The sequence below is a fragment of the Podarcis filfolensis genome (genome assembly GCF_964270895.1).
Source record: "Podarcis filfolensis genome assembly, chromosome: 2".
NCBI classification, from domain to species: Eukaryota; Metazoa; Chordata; class Lepidosauria; order Squamata; family Lacertidae; genus Podarcis; species Podarcis filfolensis.
Genome location: NC_139605.1, coordinates 37,969,972 through 37,997,017, shown reverse-complemented (window position 1 = coordinate 37,997,017; position 27,046 = coordinate 37,969,972). Strand labels below are relative to the sequence as shown.

At 44.1% G+C, this 27,046-nt stretch overlaps 2 protein-coding genes across 2 annotated transcripts; one reads left to right on the top strand and one right to left on the bottom strand.

The window, feature by feature from the left end:
- Positions 1-826: 826 nt before the first annotated feature.
- CHCHD4 (coiled-coil-helix-coiled-coil-helix domain containing 4) lies at positions 827-11,141 on the bottom strand. Its single transcript, XM_083602807.1, has 3 exons — positions 11,009-11,141; positions 6,598-6,696; positions 827-2,026 (listed from the first exon to the last, which is right to left on the bottom strand). Exons 1-3 carry the CDS (start codon positions 11,028-11,030, stop codon positions 1,728-1,730), a joined length of 420 nt encoding a protein of 139 aa, XP_083458933.1. The 5' UTR covers positions 11,031-11,141; the 3' UTR covers positions 827-1,727.
- Positions 11,142-11,676: 535 nt separating this feature from the next.
- On the top strand, positions 11,677-26,703 carry TMEM43 (transmembrane protein 43). Its single transcript, XM_083602782.1, has 12 exons — positions 11,677-11,816; positions 14,676-14,825; positions 16,142-16,276; positions 17,544-17,638; positions 18,503-18,552; positions 19,638-19,707; positions 20,513-20,583; positions 20,816-20,937; positions 21,530-21,604; positions 21,726-21,827; positions 23,644-23,761; positions 25,078-26,703. The coding sequence occupies exons 1-12, from the start codon at positions 11,805-11,807 to the stop codon at positions 25,278-25,280; spliced, it is 1,203 nt and encodes a 400-aa protein (XP_083458908.1). The 5' UTR covers positions 11,677-11,804; the 3' UTR covers positions 25,281-26,703.
- Positions 26,704-27,046: the final 343 nt, after the last annotated feature.

The window sequence follows — 27,046 nt, the reverse complement described above, 5'->3', positions numbered from 1 at the left end:
CTTTTTCTCTTTAAAAAAGAATAGAATGCGCTTTCGAAATGCCTGCTATCCATCCCAGGAGTGAACTGCTGACAGAGAGCTGGTACTTCCACTCCACTTCGTTAAATGAAAAGTGAATGATAGAAATCAGGCGGCACTTAAGAAAAGAGGCAGCAACGAGAGCCACTTGCAACACATTTAACAGTCTGGTGTCTGCGCAGAGGATAATATGCTGCTAAAGTGACAATTGGTAACACTTGGAAGCTCATTAACACCACTGTAAACATACACCAACTTGGATGGCTTTGAAAGAGGCTTAGACAAATCCATGGAAGACAAGGTTATCGTCGGCTACTAGGCAGCTTAGCCATGTTCTACCTCCACTGGCAAGAGGCATTATGTCTCTGAATGCCAGTTGCTGGAAATCGTCAATGCAGAGAGTGCTGTTGTGCTCCTGTCCAGCTTTCAGGTCTCCCATAGGCATCTGGTTGGCCTCTGCAACGACAGGATGCTGGACTAGATGGACCCTTGGCCCGTTCCAGAAGGTTCATCAAGTGTTTGCATATTATGTTCTTACTGTACCAGCAAGCACCAAGGTACAGCAATTGTGTTAAAACCTTTTGGAGATTTTAATTCGGCTTGATTTCAGCATACACTGTACTTGCTTGCTAAAGATATGCTTGGAGCGTAACCTCACCTACTAGACACAAAAATCCATAAATCTAAGTAACACAGTGTAGTTCTGCTAGTGTGCATCTTCCAGGATACAGTAGCGTGGCTACAACAGCAACAGGAAAAGAACTGAGTAATCAATCGCCAGCATTAATAAAAGACATGAAGGCTTCAATGCAAGGTAGAAAGGTTTTGCCTTTAATGTACACTCTAGTCACAATTATCTAGTCAGAGGCTGTTACACCAGGTAACATTGCAATTTCCTTGTCAAGGGCATCTATTTTAGCAACCTGTCTGGAGAAGTGACAGGCTTGAACAGAGAGGAATCCCACAAAAGCAGGGTTGATCAGGAACATTGAGAAACAGTAGTTAGCATTCTCCCCTATCAACTCAGTGAAATCAAGACCTGATCAACACTTTTGAAAAAAATAATAATGCAAAAATCAACCCCCCTCCCTTTACACACACAATAATTTTCCATTACCAGAAATCAGTAGCGTATGCAAATTTCACATGCTATTAAAGCATATAAACTGTGCAAATGAAAACTTCAATCATTCTCAACAGTTTCTGAATCAATTTTAATCAATGCCTCCCACCCCACCCCAAAAAAGCATTGGGAATATCTGAGACAATCACTGAAAATCAACCCTGACCGGACATCCTGACGGAAAATCAACCCTGACCGGAAAATCACCCTGACGGAGATTGTGTGTTGGCTCCACCTCTCTACTAGTCTTGTTCAAGTCAACCTGCAAACTTAACATGACTGGAGAAGGAAATAACTATTAAAGCAGCGGCAGTGCCTGAGAATGGCTTGTCCCCCTGCTATGCACTGACCTCTTTGCAGCATTATTGAGACCATGAGGCCAAGGTGTCTTACTTCCTTGCAGCAAGTAATTTCACAGGACACAGTGCACTGAAGAGAGGTGAAGGGTGTTCCTCGAAGGATTGGGAGAAGGGCCAGAGAGGGAGGGAAGGGAAGGGAAGGGAAGGGAGAGGAGAGAAGATGCTTTGCATAAGTTATAGTGTGTCTTTGAAGTTGGAAAGGAGACCAAAGCCTCCGTGGAGCTTCATTAGCTGGATCCCTTCTCTTCCTCTTTGGTTACAGAAGCAGCAGCAGCTTCTAGAGTTTTGCCCTGCTTTTCTTCATCTTCTTCATCGTCATCATCTTCTTGGGGGTACAGCTCTGGGTACTTCTGCATGCACTCCTGCATTGCACGAAACTGGTCCACACAATCGGATCCCTTTATTTCTTCCTTGCTATAATGGAAACAGGAAAAGGCGGACTTGAATTGTTCCCCGCAAGGACCACTCGCCATTCCGCCAAGGCAAGGGCAATTCCAGTTGATATCTCCATTAGGCAATATCAAACCTAGGAAGGAAAAAAAATCAGTAAGCTAATGGCAGATAATGGATATGTGACTGAACTTGTGTGCTGTAGATTCCATATGATGAACAAGGGTAACTATTTCACACTGAGCCCACACAGTCAGTTTCAATTCCCCTAAAACCAATACAACCAATTGTCTGCTTACAATCAACCCTATCGTTGACAAGATGCCGCTTCTACTACTGCTATTGACACTAGCAGCAAACATAAAAGATGCCGATGATAATCACAAAAAAACCCTTCATTGCTTTCATGTTTTTGCTCCTAAATGAGTAGTCAAGTCTGGGACTGAAAACATGAAGCAGGTGAGGGGCAACTTTTGTGCAGAACAGCAGAATTGTGTTTTTGCTTTATGAAGGAGAAAACACAAGATTCCAAATTTGCAAATCTGAGCAGCCTCCATAAGCAAGTGATCACACAGTGGTCACAAAATTCTCCAGATGCAACTCACCAAGCCCTGTTGCTATGCAATAGGAGCACTAATGGGGCTGAACGCTGATGCAAAATTATAGGACTTATTAGTCTGAACCCTTGGAATGAGAGTGATTTTTCAGCCCCTGCAGTCCTACTTCCACTTACCTAGGTCTTACATCTAAGTAGAGATGCATAAGAACTACGAAAGCAGATAATCCAAGTAACTTTGAAACTGTGTTAAAACATTTATTAATGTTAAAAACCACTCATAAAATTTAAAATCTTCCAATTCCACTCTACACGTTGGGCAGGATAACCGAGTCCAAAAGACAAGAGTGCAACCTAAATCACATTCAAGCTATTGTAAACCATTCCCACATTAACTAGTTCACTTGGTTGTGCAAATCTGCTTCCTGAGCAGTCATGGATACAGAGTTCAGACATAATGCCAAATCCCCACTTGCAGTGTGGCTGCAAGGAGAAAATCAAAAACCTTTCCTTCTATTTTCAATTAAACATGATTTATTATTCTTTCCAAACCCAGAACTGTGGTTAACCTTAACTATGGTTTAGGGAAACAAGCCAAAATACAATTTATTCTGGGTTCAGATATAATGAGTAACCACAGTCCATTGAAAAAGAAGAAGTAAAAGCTTCTGATTTCCTTGTAGATCCACTGGAGGAGGGAAGAGAGGAAGCTCATGACCCTGAATTTAGGAATACTCTCTGACCACAGCTGAATGAACTCAGAATCTCTCTGTATTTTCAGAATACAAACAGCCTTGCAAATAGTCACTGATTGCTTTGTGGCACATGTGGCCCTCAAGATGCTCCCGTACTCCCTAGCTCCCATATTCCTTAGCTCTCATAATCCTTAGCTCCTGGCTACGCTGACTAGAGCTGATGGGAGTTCAGAGTCTCACAAAATCTGAAGTGCTACAGGTCAATTATTTTCCTTCTTTCAGGCTGTAGATATACCCCAAATGAAAACAGGCAGATGTCGGTGGGCTAATAATGAATTGTAGGCTAGTAACTTTTGCTACGGAATTAGGTTTGTGCAGGAAGGGTTTATTAGGTGGGGGTTTTCTAAACAGCATGCAGGAACCCAAGCTCTGCAAATTATACAAGCCACGCTGAATGCAGATGAGAGAAGATGACCGGAAGACCCCATGTTGGCATCAGGTAGCACAGAAGAACTGGAGCTTGCAACTGTTGTACTGCAGCCTCTTGGCTAGGAAGAAGATTCTGTGGAACACTTTCTATGGTCACGGAACTAGGAAAAAATCTGCCAAGAAAACAACCCTTCACAAATGCCAAGGAAAGTGTTCAATGACCTAGGGCCACTTCTCTTCTATGATGGCTGTGTCAATACCTCTTTTATGCCTCTTGAATTAGAACTCAAAACTGATGCACTATATGACCACTGGCTGAAGGTTCTTGATAAAGACTTCCTGCCCTCTATGATTAAAGACAACTTCTCTTCTTCCAGCACAGGGAGGACAGTCAAATACAAAACACCTAATGTGTACATGAAGCATAGTTTCCTTTGCTTGGTACTCATGCTGAAACATTTTCAGAAGAGAACTATAAGCATTAAAAATTATTTCTTGAAGAAACAGAAGCAGTTGGGAGCTGCTTGTAAAATAAGCTGCAACCCTAACTATATACTGTACTCAGAAGTAAGTCCTATTGAATTCAATTGAGTTTACTCCCAGGTAAGTGTTGTTAGGATTGCAGCCATAATAAGATTAGTCAGTAAAACCAGACAAATTCTGCTATACCCACCCCAATTATATTTTAGAAGCTATTGCAATGGAAAGCTGGAAAGCTATACAGTACTGTCAAATCCCAGCACGACAATACAAAGAGCCAGAGATTATTCTCAGAAAATAATTCCTTAGGCTACTTTGGGTGTGGGTGGGATCTTTTATACTGGAACACACAACACCACAATATTTCTCACTAAATTAAAATGAAACCAAAACGCTAAAGTTTGTGTTGAAGCTGAAAATTTTTAAAAGTCATTCAAATGTCAAATTAAAAATATAAACACTGTTGCACTAAGGCCTTGTGGTACATTATGGTAATTTCCATCTATATAACAACAACAAAAACCTGGCAGAAACAAGAACAATCTACTAGGAGTTTATTCTGTGCAAATCCCACTGAAACAAATGGGAGACTGCACTAGTGCCTTACGGGGGTGGTACCCCCAGTTAGCTGGCTCTTAACAAACTGAAGGGTCAATTTAACTCATTTGTTTTGTGCTGCTATAAATCCACTTGGCTTCACATTTGGAAGTGGGTTTGCTTTTAAACAAGATCGCATTGATTTCCCCCTCAACAAAACTGCTTTTCACCAAGACAAAAAAGAAGGGCGGAGAGGAAAATCTTCATCATTCATCTTTTTGTATTCCTGGCCAGTTGGAAATTCAATTCTAAACCTTTAGAAGCTGCTGCAGGAGTCTCAGAATGGGAGGTGCCAACAGCCTGCAAAGCCATTTCCCCCCAGTCTGTAGACACTATGCTGGTTCTTGGCCAGCAATACATCCTGCCTGAAATGATGAAGGCTGAAGGAGAGGGTGAGAGACACTCAACTTCTGCTGCTGCACATCTTTCTGCAATAAGATACAGATGGTGGCTGAAGCCTAGGAGTTTAGGAGCACGGAAAGGGACATCTATTTGTTTTTATCTGAAGATTACAAGGTTAACCTTAATCACAGCAAGGTTTCAAATTACTTATTGGAGGACACCCCCCCCCCAAAAAAGAAAACCATGCAAGTTTTATTTTTTAAAGTATGCATTAGAGTAAGGTCTATGAACAGCTGCTTCTAATTCAATAACTGAAGTTATGTTTCATTAACCTTTTATTGCATCTCATTCACAATTCCTACAGGTCCTGTTTTCATGTACACACTTATCCTTGTTTTATATATTCCTGATGTACACTGCTTGTTCATGTTCAGTGCACTGCTTATCTAGCAGGCAACACTGAAGAACGTATCACTTCGGCCAACAGTTTTTAGTACTCTCTCCTTTGGAATGAATCAGCTTATGTCCAGACTACTGTGGGGAAAAGGTAAAAAAACACCCACTCCAGGCTGACCAAAACCTTTGTCTTAGACCAAGAGTACAGTACCACAAAGAGGTGTCAGACACAAAGGGCTCTGCCATTACTGTGGCACAGATGCCAAGTGAAATAAGTTAGGAGAACGTTCCACATTGATTTAGAATTGCTTTTATCGATGTAGGCCAAATGTGCTAAATAAAGTCGAGGGTCCATATGAGACCCCATGGGCTTAGACCCCTTGAGGCTCCCAAAGGTGTCCTAAATACAAGTAACAGAAACTTCTCTATGGTGGAAGTACTGCTGTTAGTAAAGCAATGAGGCTATTCTACCAGTGGCTACTCCGCACCACACTTTTCTTGCTCTCACCCTGAACTCTCTCTAAATTAGCAGCTTATTATATATATAAAATTAGTATAGATGCCTGAAAATGCTGACCAGCCCCATGAAAAATAATCCCAGATATGTGTGGGTTTGCTGAAGTTATTCAGTAATGTAACTTTGACACTTTTACTTTATACACTGGTTTTAGCTGTTGGGGAGGGGGTGGTTTAAAGTATTTTTATTACTTGTTTTACATTGTTTGTTGATTTTGCTGAAGCCCCAAGATAGCTAAAACGGGGCATAAGCTTAGAAAATACATTATACACATTTCTTAGTTTAGCACAGCTGTTTTTACTATGGAGAAGTGAGAAAAATGTCAGGCACTTCACTGTCAGCCACACAGTGAAACAAATCCACACCACGAAAGTTTATATTGAGAGATAGGGTTCAGATAGGACCGTATACAGGTGACAGCCAACACAGTACATTGCAAGCATAGCTGTCTCTGTGTGTGACTGCTGCCCCCTAGAGATTCCTGACTACATTTTTTATAATAAATAAAACCCAATTTTAAACACATGGAAACATGGAAGAGCACACATTAAATACCCTGGATTATTACAAGCTACTGAGCAAATCTCTCTGCTAACAGGAACCAGCAATTTGTGTTGAAAGACTTATTACGATATTATTTCAATACCAGTATACAGCCCTATTGAACATTATGCTTTCCCCTCTCTACTACTGACCATGGTCTTCATAAGGATCATTGGGGTCATCTGCTACCAGTTCAGCATTGCTTGGTGTCTCGTGGTCCTCTTTGGTCACAAATATAATTTTGTCCTTTCCTGAAAATTAAAAAGAGAGAGACACAAAGAGTATTAGGCCCAGAGAGAACAGTCTGTCCAGAGCAGTTGTCCAACAGAAGCCTTTGAACAATTCCATATAAAGAAGCATTCCTAGTAGAAGCTCATGATTCTCTTCCAATTGGCACTGGAGAGGCTTCAATCAAAGTTGTGTGCATGAGCCTGGCCATTACATTTGGTTAAAGCGAACTGGAGGATGTTCAGAAATTAAGGATAAACATTGGGCTGGATCCAGAGAGGCCTTTGGCTCTTCTGCTTCATCCCATTGTATTTCCCTAACTTTTGATGAAGACTCGCACATAAAATTTGAGAGAAGGCTTTGTTAATTCTAAAAGACCGATTACTGTCCACAAACACTTTTTAAAAAATGGTACGAAGGGGTCAGAGATCAATTAATCTCATTAGTCAACAAAGACGGGGCAAATAGTAATGAGCTTATGATGGCAGCAGGGTAATTTAACTTCCATTGTGAATCAATTTGCTTTGATTTTATAGTGTGGCGTTGGAGCAAGCCAAATATGGTCACATGAAATAGCTGTCCTGGGATGACCCTGCAATGGAGATTTTCCCCGGACACATCCCCACTGTCAGCCCCCAGAACACTGAAATCATGCATCAGCACTTCCAATGAAAGGCTTCCCTGAAGTGCTGCCTAACCCAAAGTAACTCCCACAGGCCAGAGGCTAGTGAAGCATTACATCATCTTGTAACAACATTCACCCCAGTCATTTCATAGAACTGATTAGCTTCATTCAGATCTATTTTTTTTTAAAGAAAGGCAATTCTTCAGAGCGATTACTGCAAAGTTTCTCTCCTTGTCAATTACAGACTTAACGTGGATTTCAAAAATTTATCTAACTGATATTTTGCTTTTGTTCTTAATCCAAAATACTAATACAGTCGTACCTTAGAAGTCGAACGGAATCTACAGTAGTACCTTGGGTTACAATACGCTTCAGGTTACAGACACCCCTAACCCAGAAATAGTAGCTTGGGTTGCTTCAGGATGAGAACAGAAATCATACTGTGGCAGCGCAGCAGCAGCGGGAGGCCCCATTAGCTAAAGTGGTGCTTTAGGTTGAGAACAGTTTCAGGTTAAGAACGAACCTCCGGAACAAATTAAGTACGTAACCAGAGGTACCACTGTATTCCGGAAGTCTGTTTGACTTACAAAACGTTCGAAAATCCAAACACGGCTTCTGATTGGCTGCAGCCAATTGGAAGTTGCAGAAGCCCTGTTGGACATTCGGCTTCCAAAAGAATGTTTGAAAACCGGAACACTCACTTCCAGGTTTCGATTGTTCGGGAGCCAAAACATTCAAGAACTAGGCTGTTCGAAAACCAAGGTACGACTGTAGTGTGAACTCATTCTCCAAACGTGAGTTCTCATATAACCAAGGCACACTATCTATACATAATGGAAATGAAATACAAGCGTGGCCGTTTTAGGTGTGTCCGATATGTGCATGAACACACACACATGCATCAGGCTGAATCTGGAAGTGAGCCAAAAACGTAACAAAAAGGAACAGGGTGAGGGCAGGCCTGGGTGTTTGCACGCTTTTTCAATGAGCGCTCCAATTATATGCGATTTCACACAAGCACACAATGACCCAGAACACAGCCCCCATGCAAATGGGGAGTTGCCTGAACTACCAATAAAGTTACAGTTCAAGTGCCAAGACAGCATCTGACAATGATGTGGAACGGACTCCCTCAGGAAGCTGTGGACTTTCCTTCCTTGGAGGTTTTTAAGCAGAGGTTGGATGGTCATCTGTCATGGATGCTTTAGCTGAGATTCCTGCCTTGCAGAGGGTTAGTGTAATAGATGACTCCTGGGGTCCTTTTCAAACCTACAATTCTATAATTCTATGTACAGTGGTACCTCGGAATGCAAACGGGATCCGTTCTGGAGCCCCATTCGCATCCTGAACATAACCTAAGACGTGATAGCGCGTCTGCGCGTGTCGCATTTCGCCGCTTCCGTGCATGACAGCATTTTGACCATCCGCACATGCGCGAGTGGCGAAACCCAGAAGTAACATGCTCCGTTACTTCTGGGTCAGCGCGGAGCGCAACCCGAACGTGCTCAACCTGAAGCGTATTTATCCCAAGATAAGACTGTACTATGTTTCTCAAGTACACAGCCAGTGTTCGAAACTCCCATTGTTCTAGGTGCATTTTGCGACAGGGAATTTCATTAGTGATAGCACTTTTTGAGCTCTGGGCAGAGTATTGCACCTAAGATTTGATTAAAACTGCAGAGTGGAAGGAAAGGAGGACCTTTTTCTGCCTCCCCACTTCCAGCTACTCTCTGAAAACTGGAGAGGAGACCCTCATAAGAATATTAGGGGGTGGGCAGGCAGGGGAAGGACTAGACCGTGTGAAAACTGAACATAATATTTTAGCTGCAGTTCATTTTCAGCTTTGCATTCTTGTTATAAAAAAGAGCAGCTAGACATTCCCTTGTTGTGCCCATAACGTAGGTTTAAGGTGCCATTTAGCTCCTAGCTTTCATACCTCAGTTTCTAACTTTCCTTCAGCCACCAACTCACAGCAGTAGTCTCACAGCATTAGACAAAGCAGACCCCCCCAAACATAATTAGAAGTATTGATTTAAGACTTTAAGTGACTTTAGCTTAATCGTAAATCACAACTCATTGCTTTCGCTTAAAAATTAGTACCACTTTATTACTACCATAGTTACCTAACTATTTACCTAACTCCTTATTAGACTCAACTATTAAATTGCAGATGCTGCAGTTTACAGTTCTGAAAGTTATGTAATGATTAATATGACAACGTATTTATCATTGCATAACTGGACAGCAACTGCTAGACAGTGTCATAACTTCATTCACTCTATTCTGTGGGGGAAGGAAGCGAAAACTGAGAAAGAGAGTGGGGGGAAAGACTGAGCAAGCCTCATTTTGTTAACTGTCAGTAAAAGGAACAGCACCCTACCATGAACATCAAAAACTATATACTACTACAGTACAGTGGTACCTCAGCTTAAGTACTTAATTTGTTCCAGAGGTCCGTACTTAACCTGAAACTGTTCTTAACCTGAAGCACCACTTTAGCTAATGGGGCCTCCTGCTGCCGCCGCGCCTCTGGAGCACAATTTCTCATCCTGAAGCACAGTTCTTAACCTGAAGCACTATTTCTGGGTTAGCAGAGTCTGTAACCTGAAGTGTATGTAACCTGAAGAGTATGTAACCCGAGGTACCACTGTTTATAAAATAGCTGTGGCCTAACACCAAAGTTCTTTGCTCACAAATAAATATAAGCTTGTGTTCAAATGTTGTGTTTGTCTACTAATAATCTACTTAATAATAATAATAATAATAATAATAATAATAAAGGTCACAGGTTCCCCATCCCTGCAGGACAGAGATGCTGCCAAGTCAGAGCAGACAGTGCTGGGCTTTGGTGAACTAACAATAAAGGCAGCAACATTACGTTCAAAACCACAGAGTTCAGTCCCTGGGATGTTTCGTGACCAGCAAACTTTGCAAATACCCAAAAGCCCTTGGAAAAGAAGGTGTCCTGATAAACCACATTTCCAACACCTGACTCAGTTGCAGATACATTTAATAGGTATATCTGAAGGAGTGTCTCCACCCCCATCATTCAGCCTGGACCCTGAGGTCTAGCTCTGAGGATCTTCTGGCAGTTCCCTCACTGCAAGAAGCCAAGTTGCAGAGAACCAGGCAGAGGGCCTTCTTGGTAGTGGCACCCTCCCTGTGGAACGCCCTCCCATCAGGTGTCAAGGAAATAAAAGAACTATCTGACTTTTAGAAGACACCTGGAGGCAGCCCTGTTTAGGGAAGTATTTAAATGTCTGAAGTTTTACTATGTTTTTATATGTGCTGCAAGCCAAGCAGAGTGGTTGGGGAAACCCAGCCAGTTGGGCAGTGTATAAATAAAATATAATAATTATTATTCATTAAAATAATTTATTATTATTATTATTATTACCACCACCACCAGACGAGATGAGCCCTCTTAAAAAACCTGCCCACACGCACTCTCCGTGGCTAAAATGTGGAAGAGCAATGTTCAAGTCCCTCCCCAGCCACATGGCTTCCCACCCCGTGACCTTGGGGACGGTCACACTCTCTCAGTCCAGCTCGCAGGGCTGTTTCGAGGGTAAAGAAAACCGAGAAGGGGAAGAAGAGGGCGGCCAAAGCGTGCTCCTTCCCAAGCGCCTCGGGAGAAGGAGCCGGGGATGAGAGCCCCATAAGGAAACGCAATGCTTGTTCTCTCTCTCACTCTCTCTCGCCCCCAGTACCTTCTTGCCTGCAGTAGGACATGGCTGGGGAGAGCTCGCGAGCAGCGCGTTGCTCCTTCCGCGGCGCCGGATGGCCCAACGAGCGACCCGTCCGTCCGTCGGCCCCGCCAGCACCGCCACCGTGAGCCGGCGGCACAGCGGACCGCGCGCTTTCCCCCTCGCGGCGACCTCTCACCCGCGCCGGAAGGACCCCGAGGATGAGGAGGAGACTAGGAGCCCGCCTGAGCGCTGAGTTCTTTCTGAGGCGCGCAAGGGGAGCCGGGCAGGGGCGGAGCCTTCCCTCCCGCGTTGTCTAGCGGGGCCTCAAAGGCATAACTAACGGGAGGAGAAGAGCTCGGCGTGGTCGGCTTATCCCTGAAGTACTACATGTCCCGGCATGCTTTGCGCGTAAACCCTCCTTTTTTCCACAAAACATGCTTCGTCGGCCTGTGCGATAAATCACCACCGCCCCCTTTTTATTGTTACTTAACGCCTGGAAGTTCAATGATAGTCCCAGCGAGGGAGGGGGAGAGAATAAATAAATACGCGTGGCCGCCCCTGTCCCGTTGAACGACTACATTTCCCAGCATGCTCCACGGCCGCTCTCTGTTCCCTGACATGCCCGCGAAGGCTCGTTGGAGGGGGTGCGCACGCGCAACAGCCTCGAGCGTCCTGCTCGGCAGCGGAGAGGCGGGGCACCCCGTGGGAGTGACGGCTTAACCCCTGCCTGGGTGGGGATTCCTGAGGCTTTGCATTCCGTTCTTTCCTTCCAGTGTTAAGGATCTTACGGCGGAGTTTAGAGACTCGCAAGCTCAAGATGTCTCGAAATGTAAGTGTGTGTCTCCCTTTCCTTAAAGGTGGCCCTAGGAATCATGGAATTGTTCGGTTGGAAGGGACCCCGAGGCTCCTGTAGCCCAACCTCTCGTTGCAAGGCAGGGATCTCAACTAGATCTCTACGCTCGCGGGTTTAGAGACGGGCTGAGACACACCAAAAACTTGCGGGCATCCCGGGGCTGCGATCCTACGCACTCTGGCTTGGGAGGCAGCAAGCTTCATTGAACGCAGCGAGACTTACTTCCGAGTAAATGTGCACAGGATCGGGTGGCGTGAGATCAGCTGGCTTATCAGCGCGGGACCGAACAGCTGTGCTTCCCACCCCTGATGCTTAGAAGTTAAATAGATACTGCTTGCAGGACTTAAAATGGAGAGGAACCGTTTTCTCCTCCGTAGTTTCTATTACTACTGCTACGGAAATACCGATTCCTCTGAATCTGAGACATTAGGTGTTGTTAACTAGCATGTGCTTTAAGATGCTGTGTGACTTATTCTGCATCCTCTTTGCTGCCAACAACTAGCGCAACTATTCCCTTGGAAAAGGGCGTCTGCTTATGAATTGTTTCAGGGTGTTGTCACTCACCAAGTTTGAAAACGGAATTTTGGGTTACAGTGCGTACAAGCATACAGTTTATCTTGGCTGCAGCACATGCTCAGATTAAAGGGGACTCGATTCTACTTTCCACCCCACAGTAACAACCTTTTAAAGTAAATGGACACAAAAGGCAGGAGAGAAGCTTCTAACAGCATTCTATCATTTACCAGGGCAAATTTGACAGGGCTTACTTCGGCTTGCATATGTCTGTGCAGTTAAAATGACACCATTGGGTTTAAAATGATTAAAGCAGGCATAGGCAAACTTGGCCCTCCAAATGTTTTGGGACTACAACTCCCATCATCCCTAGCTAACAGGACCAGTGGTCACTGGTCAGGGATGATGGGAATTGTAGTCTCAAAACATATGGAGGACCGAGTTTCCCTGTGCCTGGATTAAAGGGTGCTAGGCTGCAGTCAACAAGTATTTAATTCAACAACAAAAACAACCTCAACAACCACCAAGATCTCAATCAGGAATTAATCAGGAAAGACTGGCAAAACTGATGAATTTTACTAAAAGGATACATAGCCAAGCTAGCTGGCACCCACAGATTAAACCTGTAGGCTGAACCTCATGTGAAATGCACAGTGCAGTTCTATGAATGTTTATGAAAAAGTAAATCCCACTGTGTTCAGTGAGACTTGCTCCCAGGTAGTTGTGAATAGATTTGCCACCTTAGTAGAGTCTCTTCTGAAAGTATTGGCTGGAGGGAACTATGCTAGTCTGGTTGCCAAAAGCACCAGATGGGGCAGCACAGTGACAAAAGGAGGTAGAGGGATGTCAGTACACTTTCAGTAGGTAGGTAAGTTTCATCCCCTGGGCAAAACTCTAAAGCTGAACAAATGAGCTGGTAAACGAAGGCTGCAGTCTTCTACATGCTTAAAGGTAAAGGTAAAGGTACCCCTGCCCGTACGGGCCGGTCGTGTCCGACTTTAGGGTTGTGCGCCCATCTCACTTAAGAGGCCGGGGGCCAGCGCTGTCCGGAGACACTTCCGGGTCACATGGCCAGCATGACAAGCTGCATCTGGCGAGCCAACGCAGCACACGGAAACGCCGTTTACCTTCCCGCTAGTAAGCGGTCCCTATTTATCTACTTGCACCCGGGGGTGCTTTCGAACTGCTAGGTTGGCAGGCGCTGGGACCGAGCAACGGTCTACATGCTTACTTGGGAGTTAACCTCACTGAACACTTTTGAACTTACTTCTCCAAATAATTTGTGCTTTGTTTCTACCAACTGTGCTTTGATATCAGTTCTTCAGAAGCAATGATTGAGCATGGTCTTGTTTTAACTTCTGCCCTGTGGTTAAAACAAGCAGAAGTTAGCTGGAGTAGCATGTGCACACACAGCTTCTTTGCATGTCATCCTGGGAAGCAAGTGTGTGTCTGCTTGGCTCAGAAAGCCAGTTGCTATGGGCACCTGTAGAAAATATTTTGAGTAGACACACCCTAAAATGTGTTTCAGTGTGGCCAATTGATAATCCTTCTGTGTCTCTTCATAGTGTTATTTTTAAACTGCATTATTTAGTCCTGTGCCCTAGCACACATTGAGAAGTAGATTATGTGAACGATGTTGAATGTTTTAGACTAAGCATTCCATGCTTCTTTATTCCCCCTTAACCTTTAAAAGTTCCAAACCAAAGTATTTCCCCACCCCCAGAACCATGAAGGGAAGGATTGCTTGAAGTGTTCCTTCATGCATACAGGCCAAAGTGTTGAATGCTACCTGCACTCAGTGGTGGTGGTTGCATATGCACTGTTGCAGAATTCTGATCCTTTTTCCAGTTGAAAAAGAGCTGAAAGTGACCACTCTGTTTATGGACTGGAATAGCACTGCAGTGTCAGTAGTCTTAGAACTGCAGCCTTTTCGAAATGTGCATAGGTAGTTGTAAGTGAGCATTAATAATGTATTCAGTAGGGTGGGGTGGAAACTGAGTTGCTGTCTTGCAAGGTAGGTTCTTAGCTTATGCTTATCACTTTTTTGCCAAATAAAAACTGGTATCTACCACCGTTGCTGTAGCAGACTATTTTTCCCTCCTGGGAAAATCCCATCCTTGCTATTTTTAGTACCTATTTTCATGGCACTAATGGACTATATGAAAATATTATCTCTATTGCTTGTAAACTGTCTGTGTAGAGAACACATTGTCAAGAGGCTGACGCTAACCTGCTGATTTCTCTTTTGGGTGTTGAGCATGCCATGGTAGGAACTCTGCCCAGAAGTAATTCCTCCTGATTTTGTTTTTTCTTTTATAACAGTTTTCTGACACCGGTAGCAAGAAAGAACATGTTAAAATTACAAGTGAGCGCAAGCCTGGATTTCTGGAGCGCCTCAGTGAAACCTCTGGAGGGATGCTCATAGGCCTTGCCGCATTTGCCCTCTCTTTTTACGTTCTTTTTACCAATGAGGTAAGTCAAGGCAGGGAGGATGGAATTATTTTTTCAAGTAGCTCAGGGGTATAAAATAGTAATGCCCTTTGGGGATCCCCAGTAGGACTCATAGACTGGCTGGCAATGGTTCTCTAGGGCTTCAGGCAGGAATCTCTCCCAGCCCTGCCTTGAGATGCTGAGGATTGAACCTGGGACCTTTAGATGGAAAAACAGATGCTGTGCCACCGAGCTACGGCTCTCTTCCTGGGCTCCTTTCTAAGCCCACTTTATTGAGTGTGTTCTTTCACTCAGTAAAGTTACCTTTGGAAATAGCTTTTAAAGATTGAGCTCAAGCTTCCTCTGAAGAATTTATAGCCCTAACTTAATTATTTTGCATTTGTGCAGCTGTGATAAGTGCTAATGTATTTGCCCTCCAGAACCTCACAACGTAATTTTGGCATTAATTTTGCATCTCAGAAATAACAACAACAAAAATCTTTACATGCCATTATCTGGAATGTCACCCGCAGAGCTTTTCAAAATGTCTTAACTGCTTTTACTGGCAGAATTACAAGGGAATAGGTGGTTCTGCAGGGACGCGGGTGGCGCTGTGGGTTAAACCACAGAGCCTAGGACTTGCTGATCGAAATGTCGGCGGTTCGAATCCCCGCGACGGGGTGAGCTCCCGTTGTTTGGTCCCAGCTCCTGCCTACCTAGCAGTTCAAAAGCACATCAAAGTGCAAGTAGATAAATAGGTACCGCTCCAGTGGGAAGGTAAACAGCATTTCCGTGCGCTGCTCTGGTTCGCCAGAAGCGGCTTAGTCATGCTGGCCACATGACCCGGAAGCTGTACGCCGGCTCCCTCGGCTAGTAAACTAAGATGAGCACTGCAACCCCAGAGTCGGCCACAACTGGACCTAATGGTCAGGGGTCCCTTTACCTAGGTGGTTCTGCATTGCTCTGCAACTGTGGTACTTCCTCTGTATCTCAAGCCTGAAGTCATCCCATAATTCATCCAGATTCTCCCCAGAACACAGCCCTGCTCACCTTGACACACTTCCTCACTGTTTCCATTCAAGTGCTCTTGCTTGCCTGAAATGTGTCCTTAAACCGAGTGCTTGCCTCAATGGTGGGTGGAGAGATTGGGGAACACTGGCATGTGGCTTTTGCCTGGCTGTCATATAGCTCAGGGCACCCATTGCTCTGCCCACTGCTGGGATGCAGCCCCTGGAAGCTCCCCCACCTCTGCTTGCAAGGATTTTCTGTATGTCAATTTTAGCACAACGTTCCACTGTCTTGTCGCCTCAAAGTGTGCTCTTCCCACTCCCGCCCCTCTCGCATTTTCCCATCGGTAGGGGCGAGCTTTGAAGACGGCCTCCTCTTTAGAAGAAGGGCTTTCTCTGGTGGTCCCTCTCGACGACATCCAGAACGTATTACAAGAGAATGAAAGGAAACTCGTGCACCTGTCGGGTCCCCTTAGAACTTCAAAGGTAAATAAAGTGGTGTTACCAGAAGAATTTGTAGATTGTCCCCCACCTCCACATTGCCGTGTTGTTGTTTTTTTTAAAAAAGTACTGCTTCAGTTATCCCATATATTTGGATGCCTTGCCTGAAAAAGCTTGTGCTTATTTATTTCACCCCATTGTATGGTTGTTGTTTTTTAATGTACGCATGAGAATCTGCAACTTCAAATGTGATCAAAGGTGTAAGTTAGAGTGAGCATCTGAAATGCACAATGCTGCAAAAGTTATGGCTCATGCCATTTTGTGTTTTCTGCAGACACTCTCCCTAATGCTTTATGTAGGGGGCAAAGTACAGAGGTTAATTTCTCAGTGCTACGGCACACAAGTCTAGATGCCTGGAAATCTTGCCCTCTGGCTCAGAACTTTTCTTACTGGGTAACTGCCTATAGTGAGGGAAGGTCCTCTGAATATGTTTGAAAGCACTCCTACACTGATGTGTTTCAGGGATCAGTTACCAGCAGCCTTAAAAGCAAGTTCCTTTTATTAACCCATAGTAAGAAAAGCCCTCTGCTAAGGACTTTGTAAGACCGTGCATTACAATGTAATGATGCCATAGTATCATTTAAGTAAGGCTTAAGTGTGGGCTCCTTTGGTACCCCAAACCCCGCTGTCTAATGTACGTTAAAATAAAATTCTGTGTTAGCATCATGAGTTGTGACATTTTACGCAGTAGAATATGCCAGGCAGGCCACTTAGCTAGGATCTGCATTTCACAGGTTAGTAAATGGGCTTATGAGTTGGCTTGCACTTTTGTGTTGGCTTGTCTAACAATGATCATGTTGTCCTTCAACATCCAGGCAAAAGTTGCTTTTTTCCTGGCGTACTTCCTATAGTTCCCATGCTTGTTAGCAGTTCTTCTCTGGAAAGGCATTCGCTTTAGCTGACAACCCTATCTAGAACTGAGTCTGACTTGCCCTGATAGGGCTTACGTAGGACCCCTGGCCAATCAGAAAAGCCAGCTGGGGCTTGGGAATACCTGTAGCCAGCAGAAAACTTTGGGCAGAGTCATCATTTGTCAGACCTTTTCAGCAGGCTACTAAAGAAGATTTCTGACTCTGAGGGACCTTAGCTCTAATTTGCAAACGCCCAACACCTAACAAGTTTGTAGACATGCCATTGCGCCCCAGATTTAAGTAGTGCCTTTTGCTTCTCTCTCTCTTCACCCGCCCAAAGTCTTGGGAAACCTTTGTAAACTACAGATCTCCTGATTGGAACTTTGTTTTGCATTTGATAGCCTTTATACGATCCCAGCTATGGACTTTCTATTCGAGCTGTCAAGCTGAAGCGTAATGTGGAGATGTATCAGTGGGTAGAATATGAAGATTCCAAGTAAGATGAACTTATTAATGTTTTCTCTGCCATGGCACATATGTGTGGGAGCGGGGTGTGTGTTTGGGCATAGGGACTTGTACTCTAGAATCCAGAACAATCCAGAACACAGCTTTATGTTCACCTGTAGCTTTCCCCCGTAGCTTTCTCTTTTAATTATTTTCTGTACTCTACCCTTGAGGTCTACAACAATTATTTGGTCAAGTCTTTTCTTTTGGAATTCAGTATATACTTTCCCCCCATGGTGACTGATTATTCAAATCTATAAAGAGCAAATGAACACAGAACTATGAGTCACTTGTTTATAGCTGGCTTCTGTTGTGGAAAGTATGAGACACTGAGCTATAGGGAAAATATTGCCACTGGTTCTCATGCCTCCAACCCTTCTCCCTACCTTGCCTTGGCTGGGTTTTGTGCCAAAATAGACAATAGTCAGTTGGCGTGGATGCTGGCATCTTGCCTACTGCTCCAGATTCCTTTGTCACACCAAACCTGGACCCATTTTACTGAATATTCTACTCTTGCCTTCCTTGCAGTAGCCTTTCTATTGCTTCCCTCTCATTCCTTCTGCTAGCAGGGCACATCTCTGTGCCAGCTTAGCTCAGCGGTGAGCAGTTGATGGGCGTTAACATCTTGGCTACCCCTGATCTAAACAGAGCTTTCCATTATCCCACAGAAGCAGCACTGTTGGACCAATGGTCTCTTGGACCTGATTAGTTAAAATGTTACACTGGCATTTGCTAACATTTTTTCTGTGATTCATATACAATAAAGCTGTGTGAAACATAGACTTCTTGCAGACTGCACTTTGGTGTGTGTTTAACTTCTCTGTCTCGCCCCCCCCCCCCGCCACTCCCTCTGTAGAGAATATGAAGAGAATGGTGAAGTGAAAAAAGAAACCAGATATTCATATAGTAAGTTGACTAGCACACAAATTTATCCCATTAGGACTGGTAACTGTGCCTCGACAGGCATACGTTCAACAGGGACAGCTCTTGCCATCACTTTCCTCACCTCTGAGGTGGGGGAAGGTGTTCTGTGTTGTTGCATAAAGTGATGGCGAGACCTGCCCATCTTGAATTTCTTTCTGCCATGTAGCAGCTGTTAAACAATGGCAGGAGAATGGCATCACCCTTTACGCTTCACTTTTGTGGCATTATTTATGTACTGCAGCTATATTTCGTGTGTCCTTCAAGGAGCTCAGAATGGAATAATTATCCAGTTGGGTTGCCTACAAAGATGTGGCAGACAAAAGATGGCTGAAGCCTAATATACCTTTTTTTGTGGGAGGGGGGAATACCTGCATGAGTGATTTGCATGTTATGCTAAGACGACCTGGGCTTCAGTGCTCAAAAATGCAATGAACGAGTCTGCTTTTCAGGAAATCTTAAAGGTTGTGGCTTGAATAGTCCCAGTACAGTGGACACTTGGGTTGTGAACGTGATCCATGCAGGAGGCACATTCGCAACCCGCAGTGTTCGCAACCCGCAGCGCCGCGCCTGCACACATGTGGGCTGCGATTTGGTGCTTCTGCACATGTGCAAAGCACAATTTAGCACATTTGCGCATGCATGACCGCTGAAACCTGGAAGTAACCTGTTCCGGTACTTCCGGGTTTTGGCGTGTCCATAACCGGAAAAAACGCAACCTGAAGCGGCTGTAACCCAAAGGATGACTATAATTCCATTGCCTTCTCAAAAATGGGTGAGATTTAAGCCCCATCCTCCATATTCTTCCACATTGCATATTCTGTTGGCTTGCTTTAGCTTCTTCAGCTGACATGACCTTGTTCTGTTCAGACCCCTCACCCACCCTGTACACCTCTCAATTACGTTGTTCACTTCTTGGCATACAGTCCAATCCCATTTGTTACGCACTTTTTTAGTATGCAAGTACCCCTTGCTGGTTGCACTCTGTATGCAAATTGAAGTGGGGGGGGCATTCTAAACTAACATCTCCTTGGTGTCTTTTTCTATATACTTTCTTGTTTCCCTTTTAGATACTGAATGGAAATCGGAAGTTGTGAACAGCAGAAATTTTGATCGGGAAATTGGTCATAAAAATCCTAGGTAAGCCCCATATTTCACCATCTCAAATAACCTTGCTCATTATGAAATGGGTTGAAATGAATGATGGCTCATTCACTTACTGTGCAATCCTAACCATGTCTACTCAGAAAGAAGTCCTAATAAATTCAGTGGTGCTTCCTCCCAGGTAAATGGGGTTAAGATTGTATCTTAAATCCTGAACTAGATACCGTATTTTTTGCCCCATAGGACGCACTTTTTCCCCTCCAAAAATGAAGGGGAAATGTGTGTGTGTCCTATGGGGCAAATGCAGGCTATCGCTGAAGCCTGGAGAGCGAGAGGGGTCGGTGCGCACCGACCCCTCTCGCTCTCCAGGCTTTGCGCAGATCTCCGTAAGCTGTGGGAGCCCGCACCGGGCTCCCACGGCTTGTGGAGAGTTGCCTGCATGCTGAAGCCTGGGCGCGCTGAGCTCAGCGCGCCCAGACTTCGCGCAGCTCTCGGCAAGGCGCGGGAGCCCTGCGCTGGGCTCCCACGGCTTGCGGAGAGTTGCCTGTTCTGGGGGCTGGGGTCGCGCCTGGGGGGAAAATATTTTTTTCCCCTTTATTTCCCCCCCAAAAAACTAGGTGCGCCTTATGGGACGGTGCATCCTATAGGGCAAAAAATACGGTACTGTTAGGTATTCTGCAATCAGAAAAGGATGGCATTGTAAATCACTTAGCAAATACATTTGCGTAGGTTTCCTGACACGGCATGCTTGCTTTGCTATATAGAAATCTTTGCTAACCCTTTCTGTGCCATTGTGTCTATCGAGTTGGAATAAACTTTGCAATTACTTTTTTCCATGCAGTGCCATGGCTGTTGAAACTTTCACTGCAGTTGCTCCTGATGTCCAAGTGGGCAGATTCTTTCTTTCCAAAGGTAAGAACTTTTAGTTTTGGTGTAGTTAGACTATGCTTTAAGATCATTCCACATTGAGTAAATTATGGAAAAACAGATAAAATGACATTTTGACTTTAGCAGTCTGTTTCCAGTTCCAGCTGGGTTTTGTTGAACCTCTGCGGAGCGGAAATCACACAAGACATATCCAGAATGTCTGTTTGGGTTATTGTAGTTAAATATCACAGAACAGAGCAACTCCTTTGTTTCCTAGGCCTTGTTGAGAAGATTGATAACTTCAAACAGATGAGCTTGGCAAAACTGGAAGATCCCCATGCTGATGTGATCCGCTCAGGGGATTACTTTTTTCACAGTGAGAATCCTCGACGTCCAGAAGTAAGAAACCAATTTACAATTAACAGTTCAAAAACAAACTCAAAACTCTGTTGCCTTCCCACCACCACTAATAACTGCAGTTATATTGTATATACTGTTTGTCTTGTCATATACTCTCGTTCCTATAAGGTTACAATCCTATACAGCAGGGGTGGGGAGCCTTTTTGGCTGCACGGGCCAGATGTTTATCAGAATCTGCCTAATGGGCCAAATTTGACTGCCCACCTGTCAATCACCTGATGTCACAAATGACATCAGGAATTTAGTGCTTTGACGTTCCAAAATTGGGGCTTCAAAGCACTAGCAGGTAACTACAAACCCATTTGCAGTGAAACAGCAGCTGAAGTGAAGAGAGAACAATACTCAGATCTAGTATGATCACCCAGCCTTTACAGAGGCGGAGGTAGGGATCCTGCTTAGTGCTGGGTTCAGGTACATGAGAGAGCTTCTTGCAGGGAAGTTCTGCACTATTGCAAAATCAAGAATGTCGCTTGGGAAACTTACTTAGCATGAACTCGGTAGATTTCCAAAATCTCCACTGGGAAGCTTCTATTACCAACACCTTTACCTTGTTTGTTTCTCCCACTTTCAGGTAGGAGATCTTCGTGTTTCTTTCTTCTATGCAGGTTTGAGTGGAGACTCATCCCACCTGGGTCCAGCAGATACGGTAAGTGTTCCAGATCTCTCCTACTCCTCCCTGTGTGAGGAGATAACACTTCTGTGTAATGAAACTGTTAACATGCAAGGCTCTTTTTAAGACTCTCGTTTTCAACTCTGGAATTTTTCAGGTGACAGTAATTGCTCGTCAACAAGGGGACCAGTTGGCTTCATACCGAACCAAGGCTGGGGATATCTTGCAGATCCTCTATCCCGATGAGCTCTCTGCTGAGGTAAGAGTTATACATACAGGAGAACATTGAAAGAATGGTCTTCTCCTTGTATGTGTAAGTGAGATATGCAGAAGAATCCAGTTTACTTTCTTGGGACTTTGTGTCTTTGAGGAAGAGCTGTAGCTCAGTGATAGAGTATGTGATTTGCATGTGATGTGAAGGGTCCATAGTCCAATCCGTAACAATATCACGTAGGGATGAGAAAGACCATGGCTAGGCAAACTAAGGCCCAGGGGCTGGATGCGGCCCAATCGCCTTCTCAATCTGGCCCGTGGACGGTCCGGGAATCAGCGTGTTTTTACATGAGTAGAATGTGTCCTTTTATTTAAAATGCATCTCTGGGTTATTTGTGGGGCATAGGAATTCGTTCACTTTTTCCCAAAATATAGTCCAGCCCCCCACAAGGTCTGAGGGACAGTGAACCCTGCTGAAGAAGTTTGCTGGCCCCTGAGAAAGACTCTTGTCTAAAACCCTGAAGAGCCACTACCAGGCAGACAAATGCTGAGCTACATCTGCTGCAGAGAACTGGGGGCCAGCCAGATCCTGACCTCCCCCAACCACTGCGGGTCATTTGCACCCCGCCCACCTGCCAATAAGCTGACATCACTATGACTCGCAATTTTGGACCCGTTCAAGGTCTAGGCATTGTTTCCAGGCGAAGATGTGTCAATCTTTGTAGTAGATGGAGTAAGAAATCAGAGAAATTTGGTTGGCAAGGAGGGTAGGGTGTCATAGGAGTAGGTATGTAGCAGGAGCATTTCTGCATATCATTGGTCTGTGGCTGCTCCTTGGTTTCTTGGCCAGCCAGGAATTCTGTCTCTCATAGGATATACGGGAGGAACATTGCATTTCAGTAAATGAAATCGTGGGAGGTGTTGGAAGAACAGTAGAATAGTTAATTCAAACGCAGAGAAAAGTTTCCAGACTTCTTAAATTTGCAGAGTTATATCTCAGAAAGAGAAGTTGTTTATGATGATGAGGTGGTACACTATCCAGAAAGGATTTTTAAAAATGCACACACCATTAAAAAAAGTCTAATATTTTTTGTACTAAATGGTGCTATATCTTTATCTTCTGTTCCAGCAATATGTTTTAGCCACCTCACTCCACTCCTCTTCCCCACACCCCCAGGTTGTTTCACACATTTTCCCCCAATATCCTACTTTCACGAAGTCCTTAAGACAGGCAGGAAATCACTTCCCACCCCCCATCTGTTAAAAACATAGAAGCTGTGTGTGTCTGTGTCTGTGTGTCTGGCTGGATCTGCCTTCCACAATGGGCCAACCTTCCAGGCATTTGGGACTCTGATCTCCTTCAGCTGGACTGGTGGTATTTTGAAATCCAAAACCTCTGGAGGGCAGTGTGGTGGGGAAGGCCAGGCTAGATGGAGCTGGGTGTGTGTGTCCGCTACATACTTGATCAGCATGATTCCAATCAAGCATTATCTCACACCCTGACCCAAAAGAGCAATGATGTAATCTAGCAATGTAGATCAACTTAATGGAATGTTATTTCATTATGTGTTACAAAGGGCAGGAGGGTCAGTATTGCTGCTGCTGCTTCTTTTTTAAGGAAAAAATGTCAGTTGTTTGCTTCCATCTCTGTTGAATATTGTAAATAGCATGTATATAGATTTATATTGGCTGCATTTGGACATCATGTTCATGCATGTAACACTAAAGCACGGTTTCGTGTTGCATCCAAACATAGCCATTGTCTTACGCATAAAAATTTCAGAACGGTGGTGTGTAGAAGTAGCAGAGCTGGATCTTATAGGAAAGCTTGGTGTACTCACTGAACACTGAACACATTTTAGGAGGTGTTCCAGAAAGAACATGAAAGTAACAACATGAAGACCTGGGGGCTCCGTGCAGCTGGATGGATGTCTATGTTTGTAGGCATCAGCCTTATGACCAGGATTTTTTACACCCTGGGTAAGTTTTGCTGGTAGCAACCTGACTTGATTGATAAATAAATAAAGCATTTAATCAAATTATTATTATTATTAATTTAATTAATCAATCGATCAATCAATCAATTAATATATTGGATCCAAGCAACTTCTGTACTAGGGAACTCTGTCATTATAATAGTGCAGCCAGTGCTATTCTTCTAGAGAAAGCGAGTGCTGGAACTCACCGTGAATGTCTCCCTTGTTCTCTTATAATGGCAATGGTGCTCACCTGAGAGGTGCTGGAATTGAATTCCGGTGAGTTCTGGCTGGAAAAAAAGCCCTGAGTGAATTGATCCTGCTCCTGGGCTTGAACATTAATGGATGAATTGTAACTCAGCTCTCCCCTTCTTGTGCTTTGTGTTCTCTCTCATGCTAATGATCCAGGACCCAGGATTAGGGAGGTGCTTTCACAGGACACTCTAGTTTAGAATACGGTTTGCTAAGAGGGGGAAGGAAGGCACTTGCTTGTTTTCGAGGGGAGCTACAGTAAGGGTGTGAAACTCAACAGAAGTGAATGAGAACCATGTTCCACACAACAGAAAATATGTCAAGTCCTACCTCTTTTGCATAATCTCTTTTGAGACTCTGGGTTCTCCAAGGCTTTGCTTTCCCCCTTTGTGAAGTGGGTGGATGACTTAGGCTGCAATCGTAACCCCACTTGCCTGGGAGTAAGACCCGTTCAATTCAACAGGGCTGACTTCTGAGTGGACAGTTAGGGATGGCAGCCTTATTATTATTTTTCTTACATTAATATCCTACCTGCCTTCCATCATGGAGGAGCTTATTTGTGGTCCCCCACCAGGGAGCTCACCAGGTCCAGACCTTTTCAGATCTGGCAAGGAGGTGGCCTCATGTGCCTTCAGATGATACCCAGGGACTATACAGAGGATGCTGCCACCTGACAAATCAGATTTCCAAACTTACTGGAAACCATTTTGTTTATTACATTTGTATCCCACCTCTGTTTCCTCTAAGGAGCTCGGGGTGGCATATATGGTATGCTTTCAGTTTACAAGTGACAAGCCCAAGCTTATTCCGTGGCCAAGTGGAGACCTGAGCTTTGATCTCCCCCGTCCTTCTGCACTGTTAACTTTCTGTCCTCTGTGGCTTTTCAGTGCTCAGAGGATTAGGGCAAAGTTTGTTTTTTACTGACTTAGTGGTGGGTAATTCGGGGAGGAAGATTTATGAGAATGCTGGATGAGGTTTAAAGCACGGTTTAGCAGCAACGTGTCATCATGCTGATCTTTCACCAGTGTGTCACTGTTTCATGTCTTGTTTACTTCTTTCACACTACAGTGGACTGGTTTCCAGTAGTCCGGGACCTGGTCAACCTTGGCCTGAAAGCATTTGCCTTTTGCTTGGCTACTTCTCTGTCCCTGCTGACCATTTCGGTGGGCTGGCTCTTCTACCGGCCTCTCTGGGCCGGACTGATTGCCCTGTTGGCGGCGGTTCCCATTGTGATTGCGAGGTCCCGGGTTCCACCCAAGAAGCAGCAGTGACGCCGTGAAGGGGCCTCAAGGTGCACACCCAAATCTCTTTGGAGACGCCCGGAACTTCTCAAGCAATTGCCACTGTGTATGTGTGGGTTTTGTTTTCTGTTTTCCAAAACGAAAACTCCTTGACTTTGCAATCCAGACAGTACGACACCAAAGAGTTCCATGATGGACCTAGATGCTGAACATGTGTACAGTTTTTATTACGTAACCAAGTGAAAAAGTGCAACTTGTCTTTTTTAAGTTGATGGAAACAAAATGGTAGAAATGGAATAGAATTTTTGTGTGCTGGATATTAAGCACAATCAAGCGAAGCTGACTTTGCAGCTTGATTAAAACAGTCTGGCGACCTCATAAGGAAAGGATAAGTGGTTTGTTGTATTGATGAAGACCACATCAGGTTTTTGAAACTGTGTAACTCATTAGGGGTTTTTTTGTGCCTTTTCCTTGCTTATCTCTGTTAAAGTTATATACTTTGATGCTAGGAGCTTCCATATGATGTAAGGGGTAAAATGGCCATGTTAAAATGTTTCTGGACTGTTCTCCCCCCTTGTCCCCGTTGTATCCCAATTTTAAGTGTGCCTAGAGCTTGCTCCCACTCACTTTTTCTGTAGTCTGGTAGATGCTAAGTGAACTGAGTTGGGATTTGTACCTGTGGTGATTCTCCATATGAAGAACTCGCTTTATTTGAAAAAAATATATTAATGGTTTAATTAGGAAATTATGACTTAAAACCAAAGCTGTATCAGCAACCTCAGTTGGTAACCTTTCTTGCATTTAAGCAGAGGAATGTATTATTTTCACTGAAAGGTAGTAATCATTGCAACATGATATTTCTGCATGTAAACCTCTGCAAGTAGTTACTGTTTTGTGTCCCATGCCTCTTATACTCCTGCAGCTATCCTTTGTAGTTGGAAAAAAGGGGTAAACTCCATACATTTTACCCAAAATGTCTGAAGAGTTAATCCCATTGTTGTTAGATTCCTCACAGTGACTCCTGGAGGGGAGACCCACATTCTGGGGAAACAGGTGATAATTATTTTAATATTGCCTGGTCTTTTCCTATTCTTGGAGCTTGGGTACTGCTGTGCAAGGAGTCTCTGGTCATTGCTTGAATAGGCAGATGATCTCAACCCAGTCCCAGCAAAATGGAACTGACTATATCTGCTATTTAAGAGGCTTGAGGTGGTATTGCTTAACGTGTTGTTACTATGTCAACTGTGTGCTAGATAATTGCACAGAGGAAAATATTAAGCCGGGTTTTTTTGTAAGCCAAGGAGTAAATTCCAGACAGCAACACTTGAAATGCTTGGGTGGTTGTTTTTTTAAAAAAAGATTCGTGGCAATGCTGGCTTTTTATGTGGTTTTTTTATTTTATTTAGGTGTCAGTGCCAGACTTCTATATTCCATGAATAAAAGATCAATGAGTGTTGGTGTGTGGTTTTCTTTTTAAACCAGGATTTGGTTTTAAGGGTGCCCATTAAACGAGAGAGGAGAATTGCATGCCTGCAATTAAAACATCTTCAAGCACCTTGTAGGACAAGCAGGAAACAGATTTGTACAGCATTTCTGGCTACCATGGACGGCCACAAAACTGGCTCAGTTGATGTGTCACTTTTCGGAAAAATTGAGTCTCCCGTGAATTAATAGTCACAGTGCAACTCTTTCATAATATAGGCAAATGAAGTTTATTTATCCTTTAATGAACCTGCTAATGTAGGTAGTGCATTTTTCCATTGGGAGTTCACACAAAGGATGCATCTTTTCAAATG